The following is a 22,241-nucleotide window of genomic DNA, read 5'->3' on the forward strand; positions in this document are numbered from 1 at the left end:
TTATATTATAAAAGCCAAGATGCACATTTTATGGTTACTTTTTTACCTTTTTTATACTTAGTTTCTTCGAATATTTATTAAATTGTCATTCTACAACACCTGAATTCTAGAGCACCTCAATTGATCCATTAAGAATAACTTTATTATAATTTAAGCTAACTTAACACTCTTTCCAACTTAGACACATTTTGTTATGACAATATTTTATCTTGATTTTTATATTACATTTACCAAGTGTCATTCATTTCATTTGGTGTTCATTTCATTTAGTGGCTACACCAATTAGGAATGATATTCCTGTAATTTCAATCAATTTCAACAATTTTTCAAATTTAGACACATTTTTATTGTAATTGTATTTTATCCTTATTTTTATATTATATTTATCAAATTATCATTCATTTTTAGGATTGCACCATTAAGAATGACATTCCTCATTTCAGTAAACCCCAACCCCCTTTCCCCCACTTAAACACCACTTCCCTATGCCCAATACCCAAATCACTTCCACCCTTTGCTTGCTGTAAAATTATTAAAAAAAAATTGAAACAAATTTTATATGGGTTGCAAAAACGTATAATTTCTCAAAATTTTATCCTTGATTACAAAGCAAAAAACCTAAAGACTCAAGGCCTACTCGACTTCCTTTATTCCCTACCCCTGCTCCTTACTCCTCTTGCTACCTTTCTCTTCCTTGCTTGACAAGAATATGCTAAACATGGTTGGATATACTCCTCGAGAGCATGCTTGAACCAATCCCTTCGATCGACCATCCGATCCTACTTGATGAGCAGTTGTTTAGACCAAGTAGCGGAACCAAATATAGTGCCTACAAAGGCAAAGGCAAAAGCGCATCTACCCATACTAGGTGAGAAAGAGTTGGAAATAAAAATTCACTCCCTGGTTCAGGAGGCAAAGGCACACTGACACGTCGCATTATCATTACTAGACTTGGGTCAACACAAAAAGACACCATTTTATTTGAGGTAGCTAGCTTTACCTACCGATTCAATTGATTGAGTCAATAACCTCATTTTCACCAATTTCGCAAATTATACATGAAATCTCAAAATTAATTTTTTTTCACAACATGTTTAGAGAGTGGAAAGAGAGAAATTATAAGGTATAATTACACTTATTTGGATAAAAGGATATTTTTAATGATAAAATAAAACAAAAATTAATATTTATCAAATATAAATATTAATAATTTTAAAATTAATATTTACCAAATATATAAAATTTAAATATGAACTTTTTATAATCTTAAATTGTTATTTTTTACCAACACGACACCTTTTATGTTGGATGAAGGTAGTTTCTTTGAATAGAAACGTCATGTGTTGTATGAAACCATTTGATTATTTACATACTTTTCTTTATTTACTTCGTGGGTGGGATGAGATGGTGAAAATGAGACTCAACAAATCCCAAATACAACCACCCAATATAATAAAATAATATTAATAATATATAACATAATTTCCTATTTATTTTATATATATAGATAGATAGATAGATAGATAGATAGATAAATAGTAATCTATCAAATTTCTTATTTCAACAATTGAATCTCCATCCATAGGAATTACAAGATCACCTCAATGGAGCCTTTGGCATCTAGGGGTTGTGGATTGACCATAAAACCTTGTTTAATAAGTGGGAACACATTAGTTGTCCGCTCTCAGGTTGGGTAATAAGGATTGGAGAAGGGGGCAATCACTCATTTTTAAAACCAATATTCTTAAGACCAAAGAGTCATACGAAAAAGGGGGGAAGGCTCTTCGTTCTAGTTTTCCTGTAGTTGGGTTCTCTAAAACCATAAGAATCCTTAATTATGAAGAGATTCGAACTTAGCAGCTTTTAAGATTTTGAGAAGAGTCGCTCTTTGGAAAACACAGTACAATGAAAATTGTAAGTTATGTTCGGGAGAGTTATTGTCATTAGCTGGGGGCCTTGAAAGGTGGTGGTTTATCCTATAGCGAATGTCAATAGTTTGAGTTCGTTTATTTCCAATTTGTGAACTTATTTGATACAAAGTTATATGATAGCACCCAATTTTTTCAATTCAATAGTTCGATCTATGATATATCATTCATGGACTCATTAAAGTATGTTAAAATTTAAGTTATTGGGTAAGGGTATAAATAAATACACTTAGAGTATAATGATGTAAACGAAGAAGACTCAATTATAAAGTTAAAACAAATTGGTAATACATTTTAGATACTTGTCGGAAAAATATATTTCAATATTATAAGAGGACAAAATTTATTAGTATTATTAAATAAAATACCAAATAATATAATATAAAATAAAATAAAAAATTCCCCGATATTGTGCAGGATCCCACGTGATACCCTGTTCAAGATAACATAGGTTATAGATTTGTTTGAGCGTTCCCATGTGATCCCTAGTTCACATGTGATAACGTAAACATAGTATGGGGTAGGGTGTTCGAAATGTATTTTGGACTCCCAAGTTTTATTCTATCAGTGGATGAAAGATTGAATGTTTTAGATGGCATGTTTTTCCTTTTAGCAAACCAAAGAAAGCATCAAGATTAACTAATGTGCTTGAATTTTATGAATGGGCTTGAATTTTATGAATTTTTTTAAGGCATTCAGTCACATGTAGATGTATGCAGATAAGAATAAAACATGAAAGAAGAGGCCAATGGCTTTGAATTTGGGCGGAAAGTTTATTCAGTCGCTGTCCACCAACATCCTCCGTTCCCTGCTTTCTCAGCTAGCTTCCTCCATTTTGGCCCTTTTCTGTAACAAAATCCTCTATCCATTGATTTATCAGTTAATTAATAATTGGGTTAAGCCATATCCACTAGTATAAAGTGTTGAAGAGACCCAGTTACAATTCATAATCAGAAAGAGCTTCAAGAAAACCTCTAAAACCCCCCCGGCTCGGTCCCCTCATCAAGCTCCTTCATCACCATCCATGGCACAAAACCAAAATCAGCTGTCTTCCCCCTTCCTCTTCCCGAGGACCAATTCCTCAGTCCTCCCTAACCCTTCCCTCTTCTTTTCTCCTGACCTCCTCTCAACCCCACTTCCCACAAATTCTTTCTTCCAAAACTTTGTTCTTCAAAATGGCGATCAGCCTGAGTTTATCCACCCCTATCTCATCAAGTCTTCTTCCTCGTCCCTATCCCTCACGTACGCATCTCATTTCTCCAACTCTGTTTTCACCCACCAAATCTTCAATGCTGATCTCACCATCTCTGCCTCGGACAAAACCCACGCTGATACACAGAGGCGCCACATTGTGTCTTCCTTCAGTGATCTCAGTGTCACTCTAGACCTCCCTTCCTCCAATCTCCGCTTCTTCCTCGTCCGGGGAAGCCCCTTTCTCACCTGCGCTGTCTCCGCCCACACCGCCCTTTCCATCACCACGGTTCATGGAATTATCTCCTTCTCATCCAACAGTTCTCTTACCAAGTACACCATTAAGCTCAACAACGGTCAAACTTGGCTGCTCTACACTTCTTCGCCAAGTAATACGACCCATCACAATTCTTCCATAACTTCTGATGCGTATTCTGGCATAGTTCGGATTGCCATTCTGCCGGATTCCAATCCAAAATGCGAGTCGATCCTCGATAGGTTCAGCTCTTGCTATCCCATATCCGGGAATGCTGAATTCAGTAAGCCCTTTCGTTTAGAGTACAGTTGGGATAAGAAAGGATGGGGAGACTTGCTCATGCTTGCTCATCCTCTACATCTTCAGCTTTTATCCGCTGATGATGAGGTCACCGTTTTGGATTATTTCAGGTATAAGAGTATTGATGGTGAGCTTGTGGGTGTTGCTGGAGATTCATGGAAATTGAAATTAGACCCGATTTCAATAACTTGGCATTCAATTAAAGGGGTCAAGGAAGAAGCATTTCCTGAAATTGTTTCTGCGCTTCGCAGAGATGTTGAGAATCTGAATTCATCCGGTGGTATATGGACACCATCCTCTTATTATTACGGGAAATTGATTGCCAGGGCAGCGAGATTGGCACTGATTGCAGAGGAGGTGAGTTTCCTTGATGTGATACCGGCAATTAGGAATTTCTTGAAGAATACGATTACCCCCTGGTTGGATGGTAGTTTTGGTGGGAATGGTTTCTTGTATGATGGAATGTGGGGTGGACTTGTTACTAAACAAGGATCAACGGAATCGGGGGCAGATTTTGGTTTTGGAGTGTACAACGATCACCATTTCCATCTGGGTTATTTTCTTTATGCAATTGCAGTGCTGGCCAAGATTGACCCTGCATGGGGGAGGAAGTATAGACCTCAAGCTTATTCCCTAATGGCGGATGTCATGAACTTAGGGAGGAATTCGAATTCCAACTATCCTCGTTTGAGGTGTTTTGATTTATGGAAATTGCATTCTTGGGCAAGTGGGGTGACTGAATCTTCAGGCGGGAGGAACCAGGAGAGCACTAGTGAAGCTGTGAATACCTACTATTCTGCAGCATTGATGGGATTAGCCTATGGAGATGCCCCTCTTGTAGCCACTGGGTCAACGCTTGCAGCAATGGAGATAGAGGCAGCTCAAACATGGTGGCATGTGAGAGAAGGGGATAAAATGTATGCAGAAGATTTCACAAGGGAGAACAGGGTGGTGGGTATTCTGTGGGCTAACAAGAGGGACGGTGGACTTTGGTTTGCTCCTCCTGAGTGGAGAGAGTGCAGGCTTGGAATTCAGGTGTTACCTGTATTGCCCATCACCGAGGTTCTGTTCTCCGATGTGGGGTTTGTGAGAGAGCTGGTGAAATGGACATTGCCAGCTTTGGGACGGGAGGGAGTTGGAGAAGGGTGGAAGGGGTTTCTATATGCCATGGAAGGAATTTATGACAAAGAAGGGGCATTGGAGAAGATCAGGAAACTGAGTGGTTATGACGATGGAAACTCACTTACAAACCTTTTGTGGTGGATTCACAGCAGAGGGGATGAAGAGGAAGGACTTGAAGGAGGAAAATTCTCCTGGTTTGGCCAGTATTATCAGTGAAATTCTTTGCCTTATATTCGGGATGTAGTCGAATAAATTATGCCCAAAGATTGGATGAATCTTTCCTTTTGGGCATTCATGACTGGATTGATTTATGCATATTGCCCTGGCTTCTTAATTTCTTAGCTGAAAGCCTGAAACTGAAGAACAACTAGTCCACATCTCCTTTAGCATCATGTGAAATGCAAAGTTTCTTTTCTCCAACTATTCAGTTCGTTTGCACTATAAGTGATTTTTTTTTACTTTATATAAGTATTTTTAAAATTTTGTCTGATCTCTTATTTTTTCAAAATTACTTTTTAAGCTAGAAATAATTTTTAAAAGCATTACCAAAAAGATTCTCAGTACAATACCATAAAATAATATATATATATACATACAATACATACATAAATATTTATAATTTAAATTTTATACAAATATACAATTGGGTTTGTGCTAGGTTGAGGTTTCTTGAGACCCTTACCCAAGCCCAACCTAAATTTAATCTAGGTTGATATTTTTTGACCAAGCCAAACCTAATTTACAAATTAAATCACCTAAGTCCATGCAAAATTGGGTTAGTTAGGTTTGAGTTGAACCACCCAAATTAGAACCTAAGAAAGAACAAACTTCTAATAAAATTAGATCATTAAACAATAAAGTTTAGGACTTTCAAGTGAATAATAATAATAATAATAATAATAATAATAATAACCTTAACATATACACACAAATATAAGTTTGTGGGAAATACCAAAACACCCTTGTTGCTCCTTTTGCCTAAAAAGTCTTTATAGCCACTCTTGTTATTTATCTACCTAAAAGGTACCCATGATCATTTTAGAACCATTCAACCTTTTTTAAGATAAAAAATAGCAAAATCTCAATAATGTTTTGCTTTCTCATACTCATAAGTGGCCTAAGTCTCTAAAGTAGTTTAGTACAAAATTAACTAGTTGAGTTTGAAATTTACCGGTTATTTCAAACTCAACCAATGCTTATTTTGTTTCCTTCGTGTTTTGGGTTTAAAATAGTGTCCCTATATTCAAAATGGATGTTGGGTTTCAAATTCCGTCATGCCTTTTTCTTTGTCGGATTACCTTGAAGTCCAAATGACTAAACACCATTTAGAGCTTAATTTGCAATTTTTAAATTAGACTATTTTTTTCCATGTAATTCAATTGGGTTGATCATATCTTCTTTGTTTTAACTTTGATTTACAAATAATTTAAAGAGTTGTACTTCTGACTTCTAAAAGCTTCCAAACTATATGTACGATTTATCATAAAACTCATAGGAGTTTACCTAGAATCAAACATAAAGTTAGGGTTAGTGTTGATGCATTAGTTTGAGTTCCCATTTCCCTTTGAACTTGACAACAAGGCTTCAAACCTTCTCTCTCATGGTTGTGCGCTCTTTAACTCTCTCCATAATATTTATTTCTTATCTCTCATAGTTGTGCGCTCTCTAACTCTCTCCATAATATTTATTTCCTATCTCTCATGGGTAAGACTTGCTCACACCTTTACTTGAACTCTTCTACTTCATTTGAGTCTCTCTTTTACACATAATTGATCCTTTCCTTTATCTTGGTTGAAGACATATGTTGTACTTAACATTCTTTTCATCTTTTTACCTTGAAATGAATTTAAAAATAGAGGTTAGATTTATAATTTGGATATACTTTTTTTTTTTTAAATGAGAAAATACTAATAACTTTTTTATAAGATACAATAGGGTATAAATAGGTATTTTTAGAATTATTACTTTTGTCATAAAATATAGGTACGACATAAATGCAGTATACTTATAATATAAATACACTAATGTAATAATACATTATAACATAATTTAATTTATTTTAAAAAAAATTTCACATGCTATATTACCAAACAAATGGTTGAATATTTTTCAATTGATGAGTATCGTGAAAAATCATTGTTTATTCTATTAGAATAATAAAGTTTTTAATTATATATATATATATATAATGACATAATAACCTTAGGCGTGATTTTTATTTAGGAGAGATTGAAAATTAATTTTTTTTACCGGATTCTCTAAAAAATCTCAAGTTTTTTGAAGAAAAAAAAAAGAACTTGAAAAAAATGTATATTTCAAATAATTTAATTTATTATAATGAAAATAACAAAAAATTATAGAATTTTTTATTTTAATATTTTATTATTTTTTCTTTGACCTATATATATATAGGTCAAAGAAAAAATAATATGAATTCATCATGAAGTTATTTATATGCAAATATTGATTGAATATCCTTATATGCAAATATTGTTCAAAAGGGAAAAATGATTTTTTGGAAACCGATATATGCAAATATTGATAGACTATCCTTATCATCATCATGAAGTTATTTATAAATAATATAAAAGATCACATTCAAATACATAATTATACTATCATAAATTTTGTCTTTCATATGAATTCATAAGTTCTTCCTAGACATTATCATCCTTAGCCCATCTTTTTTGATAATTTTTCCTTTTTTAAATCACGAAACAATTATAAAAAAATTCCCATCTTGCAGAAAATAATGGGCTTAGAGTGATTGTTGGCGTTGCTTCTGTGGTATTAACTATAATATGTAGTGTAATTTGGTTCAGTTGGGTAGGTTCTTCATTCAAAAATAGGTTAAAACAAAAGCTTTGAATTAGATTTTGAATCTTTTGATATTGGAAATTAAATTTGTTGAAGAGGGTTTTAAACATTTTTAATGGACTAATTGGGCTCAAACTAGTTTGGACCAAACCCAATTGCTTATTTAAAAACCCAATTGGGGCCAAAACCCCAAATAAATTTCAAGCCCAAAATACAATTGATTCTTTCTTTTGAAATCTAAGCCCAAAATATAAGACAACGGATATCAAGAAGTGTTATAAATTCTCATGAGACTTTGTGTGAATGACTACACCATTATTCTCATGGATGGTTGACATTTTCTAAAATTTTTCTTCTTTTCTTGCTATTTTTTCTTTGTAGCAAGGCTTTCTTGCAATAAGAGAAATTACCCAAAATCAAATACCTGAAATTGAAAGATGTGTTTGGTTATATAAATCAAGGGTTCAAAACATTAGCATTGGTTAAAATAGGTGGCATCCATTGTCTAAATGTTGTGAAGCTTCACTCATTCTCTGAAAAACTTAAAAAAGGAATATTCACCCCATTACTTTCTTGTATGCCAAACATTCCCTAACCACCCCACTGTCTTGTCCCTCCCTACACATATTCCTTTGAAAACCATTTAACATGTCTTGCAATCATGCCATTCATCAAAACCATAACTTGCAGAGCCCACAAACTTCCCTTCCAATCCATTCTTCTTCCTCTTACTTCCCCCATTTCCCTGTTTTCACATTCTTAATTCAAGTCCCACCCAAAAGGGCCAAACCTACCCCACTCTTGGTTGTGAATGTGGGTGGAAAGTTCCATCCAATTAGAGGCAAACAGCCTCCATTTTCTCCGTTTCCATTGCCTCCATTTTCTCCGTTTTCTGTATCAAAATCCCTAACAAATCCTCGATCTATTTGCGTTCTTCGATAATTTAACAGTTGGGTCAAGGCTCACCAATCAATCACCTCGAGATGTTGAAAAAAATCAGAAGAAAAGTCAAACTCGTGATTAGCAAGAGCTTCAAAAAACGTTCAAAACCACCTAAAACCCCCAAAACCATAACTCCACCTCCTTCTCCGCCTCCTCCTTTGTCTCCTTTGTCTCCTCTGTCTCCTTCATCACCAATCATGGCAGAACCCCATCACCACCATCACATTCCACAATCCTCCCCCTTCCTCTTTCCAAAAATCGAATCCTCAGTCATACCTGATCCTTCCCCCTTCTTTTCTCCCGACCTCCTTACTGCCCCACTTCCCACCAATTCCTTCTTCCAAAACTTTGTTCTCAAACATGGTGATCAGCCTGAGTATATTCACCCCTATCTCATCAAATCTTCCTCCTCCTCTCTCTCCCTCTCATACCCATCTCAGTTCTTGACCTCTGTTTTCATCTACCAAATCTTCAATCCTGATCTCACCATCTCCGCCTCCAACAAAACTGACCCAGATTCTCAGAGACGCCACATTGTGTCTTCCTTCAGTGATCTCAGCGTCACTCTAGACCTCCCTTCCTCGAATCTCCGGTTTTTCCTCGTCCGAGGAAGCCCGTTTCTCACCTGCGCCGTCTCCGGTGGGACTGCCCTTTCCATCACGACGATCCATGCGATTCTCTCATTCTCACCAAGCAGTTCTCGCACCAAGTACACCATTAAGCTCAACAACGGTCAAACTTGGCTGCTTTACACTTCTTCTGCGATTAATTTGACCCATGATATTTCTTCCATAACTTCTGATGCGTATTCCGGCATAATTCGGATTGCCATACTGCCAGATTCCAATCCAAGATTCGAGTCGATCCTTGATAGATTCAGCTCTTGCTATCCCATATCAGGGAAAGCTGAATTGAGTAAGCCCTTTTGTTTAGAGTACAGATGGGATAAGAAGGGATGGGGAGACTTGCTCATGCTCGCTCATCCTCTACATCTTCGGCTTTTGTCGGCTGATGATGAGGTCGCTGTTTTGGATGATTTCAAGTTTAACAGTATTGATGGTGAGCTTGTAGGTGTTGTTGGAGATTCATGGAAATTGAAATTAGACCCGGTTTCAATAACCTGGAATTCAATTAAAGGGGTCAAGGAAGAAGCATTTCCTGAAATTGTTTCTGCGCTTTGCAGAGATGTTGAGGATCTGAATTCATCCAATATATCAACAACATCGTCTTATTTTTATGGGAAATTGATTGCCAGGGCGGCGAGATTGGCATTGATTGCAGAGGAGGTGTGCTTTCTTGATGTGATACCGGTGATTAGGAAGTTCTTGAAGAATACGATTACCCCATGGTTGGATGGGACTTTTAGTGGGAATGGTTTCTTATATGAAGGAAAGTGGGGCGGACTTGTTACTAGACAAGGATCAACGGATTCGGGGGCAGATTTTGGTTTTGGAGTGTACAACGATCACCATTTCCATCTGGGTTATTTTCTTTATGGAATTGCAGTGCTGGCCAAGATTGACCCTGCATGGGGGAGGAAGTATAGACCTCAAGCTTATTCCCTAATGGCAGATTTTATGACCTTAGGGAGGCATTCGAGTTCCAACTATCCTCGTTTGAGGTGTTTTGATTTATGGAAATTGCATTCTTGGGCTAGTGGGCTGACCGAATTTGCAGATGGGCGGAACCAAGAGAGCACTAGTGAAGCTGTGAATGCTTACTATTCTGCAGCATTGATGGGATTAGCCTATGGAGACACCCATCTTGTAGCCACTGGATCAATGCTTGCAGCAATGGAGATAAAGGCAGCTCAAACGTGGTGGCATGTGAGAGAAGGGGATAAAATATATGCAGAAGCAGAAGATTTCACAAGGGAGAACAGGGTGGTGGGTGTTCTGTGGGCTAACAAGAGGGACGGTGGACTTTGGTTTGCTCCTCCTGAGTGGAGAGAGTGCAGGCTTGGAATTCAGGTGTTACCTGTATTGCCCATCACCGAGGTTCTGTTCTCTGATGTGCAGTTTGCGAGAGAGCTGGTGAAATGGACATTGCCAGCTTTGGGAAGGGAGGGAGTTGGAGAAGGGTGGAAGGGGTTTCTATATGCCATGGAAGGGATTTATGACAAAGAAGGGGCTTTGGAGAAGATCAGGAAAGTGAATGGTTATGATGATGGAAACTCACTTACAAACCTTTTGTGGTGGATCCACAGTAGAGGGGATGAAGAGGAAGGGAGATTTGAGGGAGGAAAATACTGCTTGTTTAGCCATTATTGTCACTGAAATTATTGTCTTATCTTATATTTGTAATGTATTTGAATAAAATGTGGCTCCTCTATCTTTAGTATTTGCTTTAATGAATTCCTCCTTTTTTTTTTTTATAAGCCAAAGAATATTGATTCTCATCTTGTGACGCTGTTGGAGAAGATACCCCATTGTTGTTTTGTCACCCTCCCTTGTCTTGATTCACAGAAATTATACCATTCCATGACCCTTCTTAGTGTCTTGTAGCGACTTTAGCATCCCGTGATATGCAAGCTTCTTTCTCCAACTATTCCCTTTTTATTTTTGGTTCTTGTTGCTTCTTTCCCCTTCAATGGCTGCTTTTCTTGAGGAGTAGAAAATATCTTCTTGCCTAGATTTTCAGCCAAGTCAACCCCATAAAAAGCCCATAAATTCTGAACCCCAATAATCTCTTTGGTTTTTGGGGTTGGGAGTAAAGAGTGTATATTCCTATATTCATTAACTGGGATTAAATTCAAATGAAATCAGGTTATTTGTTTGGTCTTAAGTAGAAAAAAGTTATTCTCTTAATGTAGAAAATGAAGTACAAATATTTTTCTAATTCAATGACCATATGCTTTCCCTTCAGATTCAACCTGGGCTAACATGTTCTTAGGCCCAAATTACAGGTCAGCCAAACGTGGGTCATAGTGCTAATTTATTTGTTACTTTTTTCAAATAAAAGCTTAGGCACATTGCTCATGGCATGGCCCCCATTAGTTTTATCAGAATCATCTTTTAAAGCATGTTGTTGTGTTTAAGAGGTCTCAAAAAGGAAAAGCCGTTCTTCACCAAAAGTGGAATTTCAAAACACTTGGGTTGCTTTATGGGACACACAAATGGATTGAAATTTGTTTACTCCAAGAAAGAGTGCATAATGGTGAATTCTTATTCTTAGGCATGTCAAAGCATTAGAAAATTTTAAATTTGATATTCTAAGTGGATAGTGTTTAGACATTCCTTCATATCTTCCCTTCTCCACCGTTCAAGATAATATGTTTTTTCCTCTGAAATTTCATCAATTTTTGGATTCTTAGTACAAAATTAGAAATATTTTCTATGATGAGGCATGAATAAAATCATTACTTTGTTAGTCTTATAGAAGAAGAATTGAGCCTTGAACCTCAATATAATATAAGGGATTTAGTAAATAAATAATATAATATAATATACTATCATTCAGCTCTGGAAAAGGCTTGTGATGGAGAGCAAAAGTTATACAACTACATGTGCAATTGCTTGTAAGAAAACCATTTCCCATGGATCCATCATTAGCTCACCAACAATGATTCTTCTGGCGGTGGTTTATCGTTATAAATAACTGTAAAAATGGTTGTAAAATACTAATCCATGCTGTAGAAATAAATAATGTTGCAGTTGGCAGAGAGTGAGAATGAGATCTTGGAAAATCACTCAAAGAAAGCCCCCATGATTTTGAGCGCTGACTATTGGTGTTAATGGGAAAAAAGGTGGAAAGGGAGCTCTAACATGGCCTGGTGGGGATGAGTGGTTCCTTGACTTCAGCCGAGGATGACCTCTTTCCCTTTTTATATCTATTAACTATTTCCATCAACAGCTAATATTTCAGTACTCGTTGAGCACAGATCATGGTGTTGTTTGGTTGGTTTTATACTCGATATCTGTGAGAACTGTTCTGTGAAGTCGCCTCCACGTTTGTTTGCAAAATTTTTGGGCCAATTTGCCGAGTTCTTTGCTTTGCTGCTTCATCTGGACAAGAAGCTTCCAGGCAACACACACTAGCAGGATTTGGTAAGACGCGTTTCGAAAATCTTCAATTAGAGGGGGATTGGTAAGGTTTTCTTGGGTTTTTAGCATTTGGGATTTCTGGACTTTCATTCTGGTGCTTCCAGTGTGCTACATTTGCTCGTAACAGTGCTGGGTTCTGGAGTGCATTTGTAAATCTGGGTGTTGTTAAAACCAGTTCAGGACTTCTGGGGTTGTTCAAACTGAACTGTTTTGAATTTTGATCTGTGCTTTTTGCTCAAAATCTCGAAATTTGATATCGTGGTGTTGCTCATATTAGGGTTTTCTGAACTGGGTTTTGCTTAGTCTTGTGGAATTGGGTTTTTTTAGGGCTTATTAGTGTTCGAAGAATTTACGTACTTGTAGTGGAAGAGTATGTAAATTATTGGATTTTACTCATCTGAAGGTTTTATGAACTAGGTCTTGTTTGTTTGAGTGAATAGGATTCTTCTTTGGGTGGTTGTGTTTTGCAATTTTTGGGATGGAACATTGCTTTGGAATGGTGCGGTTCCATATGTTTTTTGGGCGAAGATTGGAGAGCTACAAGATATGATTTGGTGAAATTAATATAGTGACGTGTAGATACACAATTTTTAGAAAGGAAATTTCAGAGAGAGATGGCTTCAGCATCACCTTCTCCAAATTCTCCTCCTTCGACTGCTACATCCCCGTCATCTTCCTCTTCTTCAAATTCTTCCAGTAATTCACAACCTCCTGCTGCCTCTAATCCTAATCAGACTTCTGACCAAGTAGCACCCTCAACCCCTTCTAATCCTTCACCCCCACCTACTCAATCTCCTCCACCATCAGTTACTGCCTCTCCTCCAGAATCACCACCACCGCCGCCTGCATCAACACCACCACCAACTTCACCACCACCATCGCCTCCAGCATCACCACCACTATCTCCTCCAGCATCACCACCACCATCACCTCCAACGTCTGCCCCTCCTCCAGCTGTGAACTCAACACCCCCTCCAGTTTTGTCCCCACCACCTCCATCAGAAGGTTCTCCCCCTCCCCGGGTTACCCCAGCCCCTCCTGTAGGGACCCCACCTTCCCCTCCAGCTGTTACACCTTCTACACCTCCTCCAGACAATGTTCCATCTCCAACTTCATCCAGTTCCCCACCCCCACCGGTGGCAAGCTCACCTCAAAATTCTCCTTCACCCCCTCCTCCATCAGGTTCTGAACCTCTTTCTCCACCCCCCACCCCAGCAAGATCCACCATATCACCTCCTCCTCCTTCAGTCCCCTCATCCTCTTCACCTCCTTCTATTTCTCCTCCTGCTCCTCCAAGTAACTCATCAGACACTGGAACCCCTACTTCCTCTCCCTTACCCTCCTTTCCATCAGAAAAACCAACTGCAAGATCAACTACGAATACAACAGCAAATTCCACATCCGCCGATAATGGGGGCATTAAGGTTGGAACAATGGTGACCATTGGCATTGTTGTTGGGCTTCTTGTGCTTAGTCTTCTTGTGATGGCTGCATGGTTTGTACAAAAACGAAAGAAAAAGAGAGCTGGACTAAATATTGGCTATACCATGCCTTCTCCATTTGCATCCTCCCAAAATTCAGGTAATATTTTGAACATTGCCCACTTGTTATTGGATTATTTCTTTTCAGCTGGTCACTATAAATCTTCAAGCAATCATATGCAGGTTTTTTAGGATTAATTTAGGAAAGTTCAATGAGCTTATAACTTTTTCTTCGGTTATGATAGCAGTAGTGTTAACTGGTAAGAGGATATATATCATGCAGTAAAAGTAAATAATTTTCAGCCAATATTGTTCCACTGGGATATATATTGGATTTCAAGTTTGAACATTCTATGTTTAGAGGAATTATGAAGGTATATGATGCTTATTAAATGCTATTATGTATGGGATAGACAATGTTTTGAACCCTGTTTGAGGTCAGCTAGAGTGAACTCACAGATACATAATCTAACCATTAGATCAGCTAAATGGACCTTGTTTCAGCATTGAACTCTATCTAGGATTATATGCTGTCTAACTTTCCGCCAAACTCCCTCTTTCTTCAAATGTAACTAATTGTTAAGGAAGTTATGAGTAAAAAAAAGAAACCAATTAAAATTAGATAACTATATCCGAACCAAAATGAGAGCATTTGACAAGGATCCCACACCCACACTCATGTTGTGTTGTGCTAATATACACCCACACTCATGTTGCGTTGTGCTGGTATGGATGCGCTAGGCGAAGTTGGAGAGTCTATGTAGCATAATGAGCCACAGCCCACAGAGCTTGCTGTTATACAGTTAATTGATTTCCACATGCTTGTGACCATTTTGGCTGTCAAGATAAAGTTAATGAGGCCTAACTAGTTTCTTCAGATGCATTTCTATGAAGATATTGAACCATTCTTCCTCTTCTTATTGAATAGCATTATATATTGAAAATTAAAATTAATGTATCTCTTAAAGCTCTTGCATTGACTTGAAAACCATATTGAATGGAATGTTTGAGAAATGAAATGGAAATAAAGTTAATGGCATTTGCATGCTCTCCACAGATTCAGTATTTCTAAGGCCCTATTCTTCATCAGCTCTACCTTTGGGAAGTGGATCTGGTAGTGATTTCGTGTATTCACCACCAGATCCAGTTGGCAGCAATTCAAGACCATGGTTCTCATATGAAGAACTTGTAGAGGCTACAGATGGGTTTTCATCACAGAATCTTTTGGGTGAAGGTGGATTTGGTTGTGTGTACAAAGGTTTCCTAGCAGATGGAAGAGAAGTAGCTGTAAAACAGCTAAAGATTGGTGGTGGACAGGGGGAACGCGAATTCAAAGCAGAAGTTGAGATTATTAGTCGTGTACACCATCGGCATTTGGTTTCACTTGTGGGTTACTGTATATCTGAGCATCAAAGATTACTTGTCTATGATTTCGTACCAAACGATACCCTTCATTACCATCTCCATGGTAAGATATACTTTTGAGTTTACAAAAAGGGTAAACCTTGAATTTTAATATTTGAACTCGGATGCATAATCATGCAATTATGTATGCTCTCAAATAAATTTTGGGATTATATAATTATTGTGAATTTTCTCTAACATTCCCTATGAGGTGCCCATGCTATGCTAGGACCTTTGGTAGTTCACATGTGACAGATGGCCCAAATGAGGTGGCTGAAATGCTTGGGTTTTGAGTTTGAATTGCAAATTTCTTTATTGAAAATCGATTTGTGTTATAATATCCTCAATTTCCTTTATTCTTTTGGCATTTTGCAGGTGAAGGTAGACCGGTGATGGATTGGGCAACTCGAGTAAAGGTTGCTGCTGGTGCAGCACGGGGAATAGCTTATCTACACGAGGACTGTAAGTTTCTTCTTTTAGTGCTTGATTTTTTTTTGGCTCTCCTAATTTCACTTCACTGCAATATCTGTTTGTTTTAGACACATATATAGGTGTCAGAAAAAACTGATTTATGATTTCCTGACATATTAATTACAAATTATGAACTTATCTGATGCCAGAGTATATGCCAAGATGAGAAGTGGATCAAGACATACATCAGTTGCAAAAAGCCTTTATTGTTGAGAAGGAGAGGGATGGGGTTGGGGTGCGATAAGATAATATAAACACCAGAAACAGATTCTTTTTTTCTGTTTTATCACTAACACTATTAAATATCCACAGCATAAAAGATCCATCAAGGCAAACTTTATAGTAGATTAGTAGATTATCCTTGCTATATGATTTTGTCTTTCTCACTGAGGTTATATAGTAATTTCCTGCTCCTTTCATGCATCGTTTGTTTTTGACATTCCTAATTCTATGAAAACATTCTTCTGTATTTTTTTTAATGGATTCATCAGGCCATCCACGGATTATTCACAGAGATATCAAGTCATCAAATATTCTTTTGGATATGAACTTTGAAGCTCAGGTATGATCAATATTTTCATCCTAGATCCTTTTGAAGTACATTAGTTTGCTTCACACCATGCTGAAGTAAACTGGTCTTACTTCTGAACAAGTTGTGTTTCCAGCTGTACCACTGGAATATGGGGAATGTGCTACTGTTTGTTATTAAGTAAATCCATTTTGTTTGATAGGGAGTTAAGCAAATCCATTTTGGCAACATGTTATTTATGGAATGTCTAACATGTCCATATATCATAACAAGATTTCTGGTTGGTAGCAAAATTTTGCTTCTCCAAAGGCACATTTCTAAAGATGCCTTTTCATAAACAGGTTTCAGATTTTGGGCTTGCAAAGTTAGCATTGGATGCCAATACACATGTAACCACGCGTGTGATGGGAACCTTTGGGTAGGTAATCATGTGTAGTCTTTTTTATCTCCTAAAGAATTAAGGTGAAGGTATTTTTGCATTTTTCAGTGTGCTCTATAGCTTTATTAAATATTGACGCCATTGCGAGAAGTAAAGCTAGCATTACAGACATTTTAAATGGTCTTTGTTATGGATGCCTTCACTCTATGATTTGATTGAATTGTGTATGAACACTTAGTGTTTGTCATATCAAGTGGAACTGTGATGTATTTTATTCAAATGTGTGAGGAAGTAGATATCTTCAATGATAAGATGATTATTGTTCTCACTTTTGCCTGTTTATGTAATGAATGAATTGGATGATTTTCCAGATATATGGCTCCAGAGTATGCATCAAGTGGCAAGTTGACGGAAAAATCCGATGTTTATTCATTTGGGGTTGTGCTTTTAGAACTGATTACAGGTCGTAAACCTGTAGACGCATCTCAACCATTGGGAGATGAAAGCCTGGTTGAATGGGTAAGCTTTATGAACATAAACCTTGGAAGAACTTATCTTCTTGCTCGTATTATCTCTGAACAGAAGTTGAATAGTTTATCGTATTGAGGGCTGTTTTAATTTGGACCTGGAGCTATGATGAAATTTACATTTTGCTTTCAGTGTGACCTCCTGTCCAGTTCAATCCGGTTTGACTACTGTTAAAATTTAAATTTCATCAAAATATTGGATTTTGAAATGGAAACATGTCAAACACTCAGAAAACAGAAAACCCCACAGAAACCGAGAACTCACCTCACCTTTATTATCCTCTGCATCCATCTATATACAAAAGTATATGCTATACACAGAGTCTAACTGATTCCTAATATTCAGCATCTATACATGGTAAGCCAATCTGTACAGCTAATATTGATAGAGTTCTAAATTATATAAGTTCCTAAATTGTATACGGTAACATTGACAAAACAGTCATAAGTTCTTGGAATTTCAAAATTGCTTCACATGAATGTTGTTTATCTCGGTTCTTGGCATTTTGCTATGATAAATTTTAACCCATCCAAAATCGATGTTACTGTGGTGAGTCCTCTTGTTCAAGTTTAATGTCAATACCACTATCCAGTTCATTTTGGCCCTGGGCCCTTTTTCCAAGGACTGAAATTGCAAGCTGCAGATTTATTAGCCATAATCTCTGATTTGTAGATGGTAGATTTGTTCTGTTACCATGTTGAGTTCAGTTTGCTGGTGCAATGACAGGTGCTACCTGCTTGGCTGTAATCAAGCTCAAAAGTTTTACTGGTTTTGGCTCAAATTTTTGGAATTTTATTGTAAGATAATGTTGAATTGGATAAAAGCTACCTTAATTTAAAACCTCAATCCTTTATGACAGCTTCAGGTGGAAATCAATAGACTTCAATATTTTTGGCTGTTTATCGTCTCTTGGAGTATCTTTGACTAATTTGAGATTGCTTTGAAATTTTAGTTTCCTGACTCTGTCTATTCTCATCTGGATATTGGGCTGCAACTCTAGTGAATTGGGCTGCAAGTTATCCAAACCCTAAGAGTAAGAGAGTAAGGGCCTCTACCTGTAGCCCAATCAACCTGAGCTTTTCCAGTCTTGTAAATTGAAACTGAGTTGTGCTGGGGTGGTAGGGTTAGATTGAGTTGGGATGAAGGTTTATAGTGTTGTTAATTACAAAGAGTAGACCATCTAAAATCTGCATCAGATTTATAAGATCAGTGCAGTTTCAGCCTGTTTTTGGCAATTTGGGGCAGTTGTCAGATCCAGTAGAGATATCCAAATAACCCCTTTCCCTTGTCCTCCTTTGACAACGTCAGATTACTTCTACCTGAAGGTGATTGGGGTGAAGGTTTTATTCAGCATCTCAATACACCTGTAACCTAGTATTTGGTGTACCTTGGAAAGGGTGGTTGTGGTTGGGATGAAGGTGGTAGATGACTTCTTACCCTTTTTCTTGTGCCAATTTTTAGGATTTTAATTGATAATCTCTCCTTTTCTTTTTCATGTTATTGGACTTCTATGGCTCTCATTTTTCTCTTTTAATTTTTTTCCCTTATTTAATCATTTGGAGTGATCCAAAACCTACCATTTTTTCCTGTTATCCAGCCTTCCAATATGTGAATATAATCACGTCTGTGGCAAGTTATCAGTATTACTGTTAAATTAAATCCAACTTGCACTTCAGGCTCGACCATTGCTTGCTCAAGCCCTTGATTCTGGAAACTTTGAAGGGTTGATAGATCCAAGACTGGAAAAGAACTTTGTTGAAAATGAGATGTTCCGTATGATTGAGGCAGCCGCAGCATGTGTGCGTCACTCAGCTTCTAAGAGGCCAAGGATGAGTCTGGTAATTTATGATCAAAATACTTGTGATTTCCCATCATCATTTCAATTTTTACACTGAGCACGAGTTAACTACAATGGTTCCTTTGTTTTCTCCCCTTCTCAGGTGGTGCGAGCCTTGGACTCCATGGATGAATTGTCAGACCTTACCAATGGAATGAAACCGGGACAAAGCGAAGTCTTTGATTCGGCACAACATTCTGCACAAATTAGAATGTTCCAAAGGATGGCGTTTGGTAGTCAAGAATACAGTTCAGAATTTTTCAATCAAAGTCAAAGTAGCTCGAGGAGTTTTTCCAGAATGCCTTATTAGATCAGAGACTTGAGGCTGACTGCAAGGCTTAACATGGCAAAACTTGGAAACAAGTTGTGTGAGTATCAACTTCTCTTGATCTTGAAATGAGATTCTGACCCTTGAATGAGATTTTGTAACCAGGTCTTACTGCAACTTTCATGTACAATCTCATGCATTTCTTTCCTGTAATTTTTTTCTTCCATCTAACACGATTATGATTGCAAGGAGATGTGTGTTTTTTTGTATCCTCCCAAGTGTTTAGATTCATTGATACGGAATTCTATGTATTTATTATATCTAAATTAATATAGTTTTTCTTCTTTCCTCAAATGCATGGAATTCTTTTCCATCTTTTTCTTCTTCTATTAGTTTTTGAATAAAACATCTACTTCGTCCTTTTGATACTTTTTCTTTGTTCTTTTCCATTTCCAAGGACTGTCACTGTTGAGAAAGAAATGAGGAACTTTTCCCCTTTGGACTTAAAATTGGACTCGTAGTTCTATGGATATCTTGAAAGCAGGGAATGGAAACCTAAGGCCATGTTTGCATCTTGCAAAGCTCGAGGAAAAACGGGTTGTGTGTAGTGATGATTTTCAAGGTGAGGGTGGTTTGCTTGGGATGCCTACAAGACAAGGGCTTGCCCGGGTAATCACTGAAGGGGTGCGATAATAAAGAAAACATTATGTTTGGTTTCGGAAAATACTAAGAAAATACAAAAAAATATGTTAAAAAAAATAATTTTCTTATATTTGGTTATCCTATAAAAAAAATACTAAGGAATATCAAATATAATTAAAATTAGTTAAAAATTTATGTATTTTAAAATTATTTAATTATTATATTGATGAGTTAAAATAAATAAAATAAGTTTGAAGTAGAAAATAAAAATAATTTATTGAGTTTTAATTTATTTTTTATTTTTTTTTCATTTTTCTTTTTTGCTACTTTTTCTTTATATTTTTTCCTCAATTTTTTCACGAACCAAACATAGCCTAAGAGAAAATGGAGAGAAAAATAGACAAAAAAAGAAAAAAAAAAAAGTGAAGATATAAATGTAAGTTTACAATTTTATAATCTTTTAAGGGTTATTTGGTTAAAGGGGTTAAAATAACACTTATATTGGTAAAAGTAACCCACCACCTCCAAAAACAGAAAAAAAAAAAAAAAAAAAAAAAATTCCCCTTTACTTCTGTTTTCCTCTAACATAATTTTTCATTTACTTCATTCTCTTTCAATGTAGAGAATGAGAATCTAGTAATCTTCTTATCTCTCATTTCCTCTTTTTGTAGGAAACCATCTACTTCTCATTCCTTCTTTTAATTTATATTTATATTTATTTCTTCTTCTTTTTGTGAAGTTATCTTATGCCCTATCCAGGTAGGATACAAAAAATGAGTTCATTAAAGAGTAATAAGCCAAAAAGATTTAAAATGATGGCTAGAAAGCAATGATCCCAATTACCAATAAAAAAAGGAAAGTGAATCTACTGAGCCTATGAATATATCTTTGTTTTATAAATTTTTGAAATTTTTTAGGAATGTTATACAATAATGTTTGATTAGGGTTGATTAGGATTAGGTCTATTATTTGATATTCTTTAAAATTTGAGAACTATTAAAGTATGTTTAAAATAATAAATTGGATATATATATATATATAATATTTAGTTTTCTCTATTATCGTCAACCATGTACTTGGAGTGAATTAGATATATAATATTTCAATGTAATGACATATGATTAGGGATAAGTTTAAAAAAAATTATGAAATTTAATTATTTTTAAAATTTTTAGAGATGTCATGCAATGGTCATTGAGAAGGGTTAGGTTTTTTACTTGATATTAAAAAAAAAAGAAAAAATGGGAACTATTGAAGTGTATTCAAAATAATGAATTTCTTGTAGGTTAATCTATTGTTATACAATATTTATAATTTTGTATTAAATATTTAGTAACTTTATTTTGTTTAATTTATAAATTGTTATTCCATCAATATGTTTTATAGTTAAAATACCTTAAGAAGAACACTTCCCAGCAAAAGCTGCAAGTTTATTACACCTTGTTGTAATAGAAAATATTAAAAAGAAGTTCAATAAGCAGGAAGTAGAGATTTTCAAGAATTCTTGATTTGAGCAATTTTTGGTTATGCCAAAACTTAGAACTTAAATGTTTAGCTCAAATTGTGCACCATATGCTATTACTTTTGTAGGGAAACCTGAATTACCTCGTTTATTGGCCTTAGATCAGTTAGATGCATGTAATCTTCCTTGGGTTTTTTATATCCTAGCAACGAAAGCAAATAAGCAATGAAAAAACTTTTAGGATCTAGATTTAATGTTTTAAAATCACTTGCCTCATATCTGGACATTCTTAGATTAATTCTTGTTGGTGTAAAAAGTGTCAAATCTATACAAGATCTTGTAATTAATGCAAAGTCTTATGCCCTATGGCTCCCCCTTGAATCCAAACATTGAGATGGTGGAGATCTCACATAGGGATAAGAAGCAAAATTAAAGCCTTACCCCTTAAGGGGAGTATTTATAGGTTTCTCGTAGGCTTAAGTGAATTGAGCCCATTTTTGGCTTAGGTCACTTAATATAACCCAAAAAATGTCCTAATTGATCAATTATATTAATTAAGCTTCAATTAATCAATTAACCTAATCTGAAAAAATTGTTCACAAGCTCCTATGAAACCTACCTATTTACTAAAACACTTTTAT

At 36.2% G+C, this 22,241-nt stretch overlaps 2 protein-coding genes across 4 annotated transcripts; both read left to right on the forward strand.

Moving 5' to 3' along the window:
• Positions 1-2,880: 2,880 nt before the first annotated feature.
• LOC117930670 (probable endo-1,3(4)-beta-glucanase ARB_01444) lies at positions 2,881-10,927 on the forward strand. Of its 2 annotated transcripts, XM_034851304.1 has the most exons (2): positions 2,881-4,934; positions 10,751-10,927. In XM_034851304.1, exons 1-2 carry the CDS (start codon positions 2,953-2,955, stop codon positions 10,830-10,832), a joined length of 2,064 nt encoding a protein of 687 aa, XP_034707195.1. In that variant the 5' UTR covers positions 2,881-2,952; the 3' UTR covers positions 10,833-10,927. The 2 variants fall into 2 exon arrangements, with proteins under 2 accessions (XP_034707195.1, XP_034707194.1); XM_034851303.1 differs by lacking the exon at positions 2,881-4,934 and having other exon boundaries at positions 8,295-10,927.
• A 1,110-nt stretch (positions 10,928-12,037) lies between these two features.
• Positions 12,038-19,850, forward strand: LOC117930351 (proline-rich receptor-like protein kinase PERK8). Of its 2 annotated transcripts, XM_034850969.1 has the most exons (8): positions 12,043-14,180; positions 15,138-15,548; positions 15,860-15,946; positions 16,447-16,517; positions 16,826-16,902; positions 17,235-17,382; positions 19,068-19,229; positions 19,332-19,850. In XM_034850969.1, exons 1-8 carry the CDS (start codon positions 13,214-13,216, stop codon positions 19,536-19,538), a joined length of 2,130 nt encoding a protein of 709 aa, XP_034706860.1. In that variant the 5' UTR covers positions 12,043-13,213; the 3' UTR covers positions 19,539-19,850. The 2 variants fall into 2 exon arrangements, with proteins under 2 accessions (XP_034706861.1, XP_034706860.1); XM_034850970.1 differs by lacking the exons at positions 19,068-19,229; positions 19,332-19,850 and adding an exon at positions 18,989-19,050 and having other exon boundaries at positions 12,038-14,180.
• Positions 19,851-22,241: the final 2,391 nt, after the last annotated feature.

The sequence above is a fragment of the Vitis riparia genome, chromosome 14 (genome assembly GCF_004353265.1).
Source record: "Vitis riparia cultivar Riparia Gloire de Montpellier isolate 1030 chromosome 14, EGFV_Vit.rip_1.0, whole genome shotgun sequence".
Taxonomy (NCBI): domain Eukaryota; kingdom Viridiplantae; phylum Streptophyta; class Magnoliopsida; order Vitales; family Vitaceae; genus Vitis; species Vitis riparia.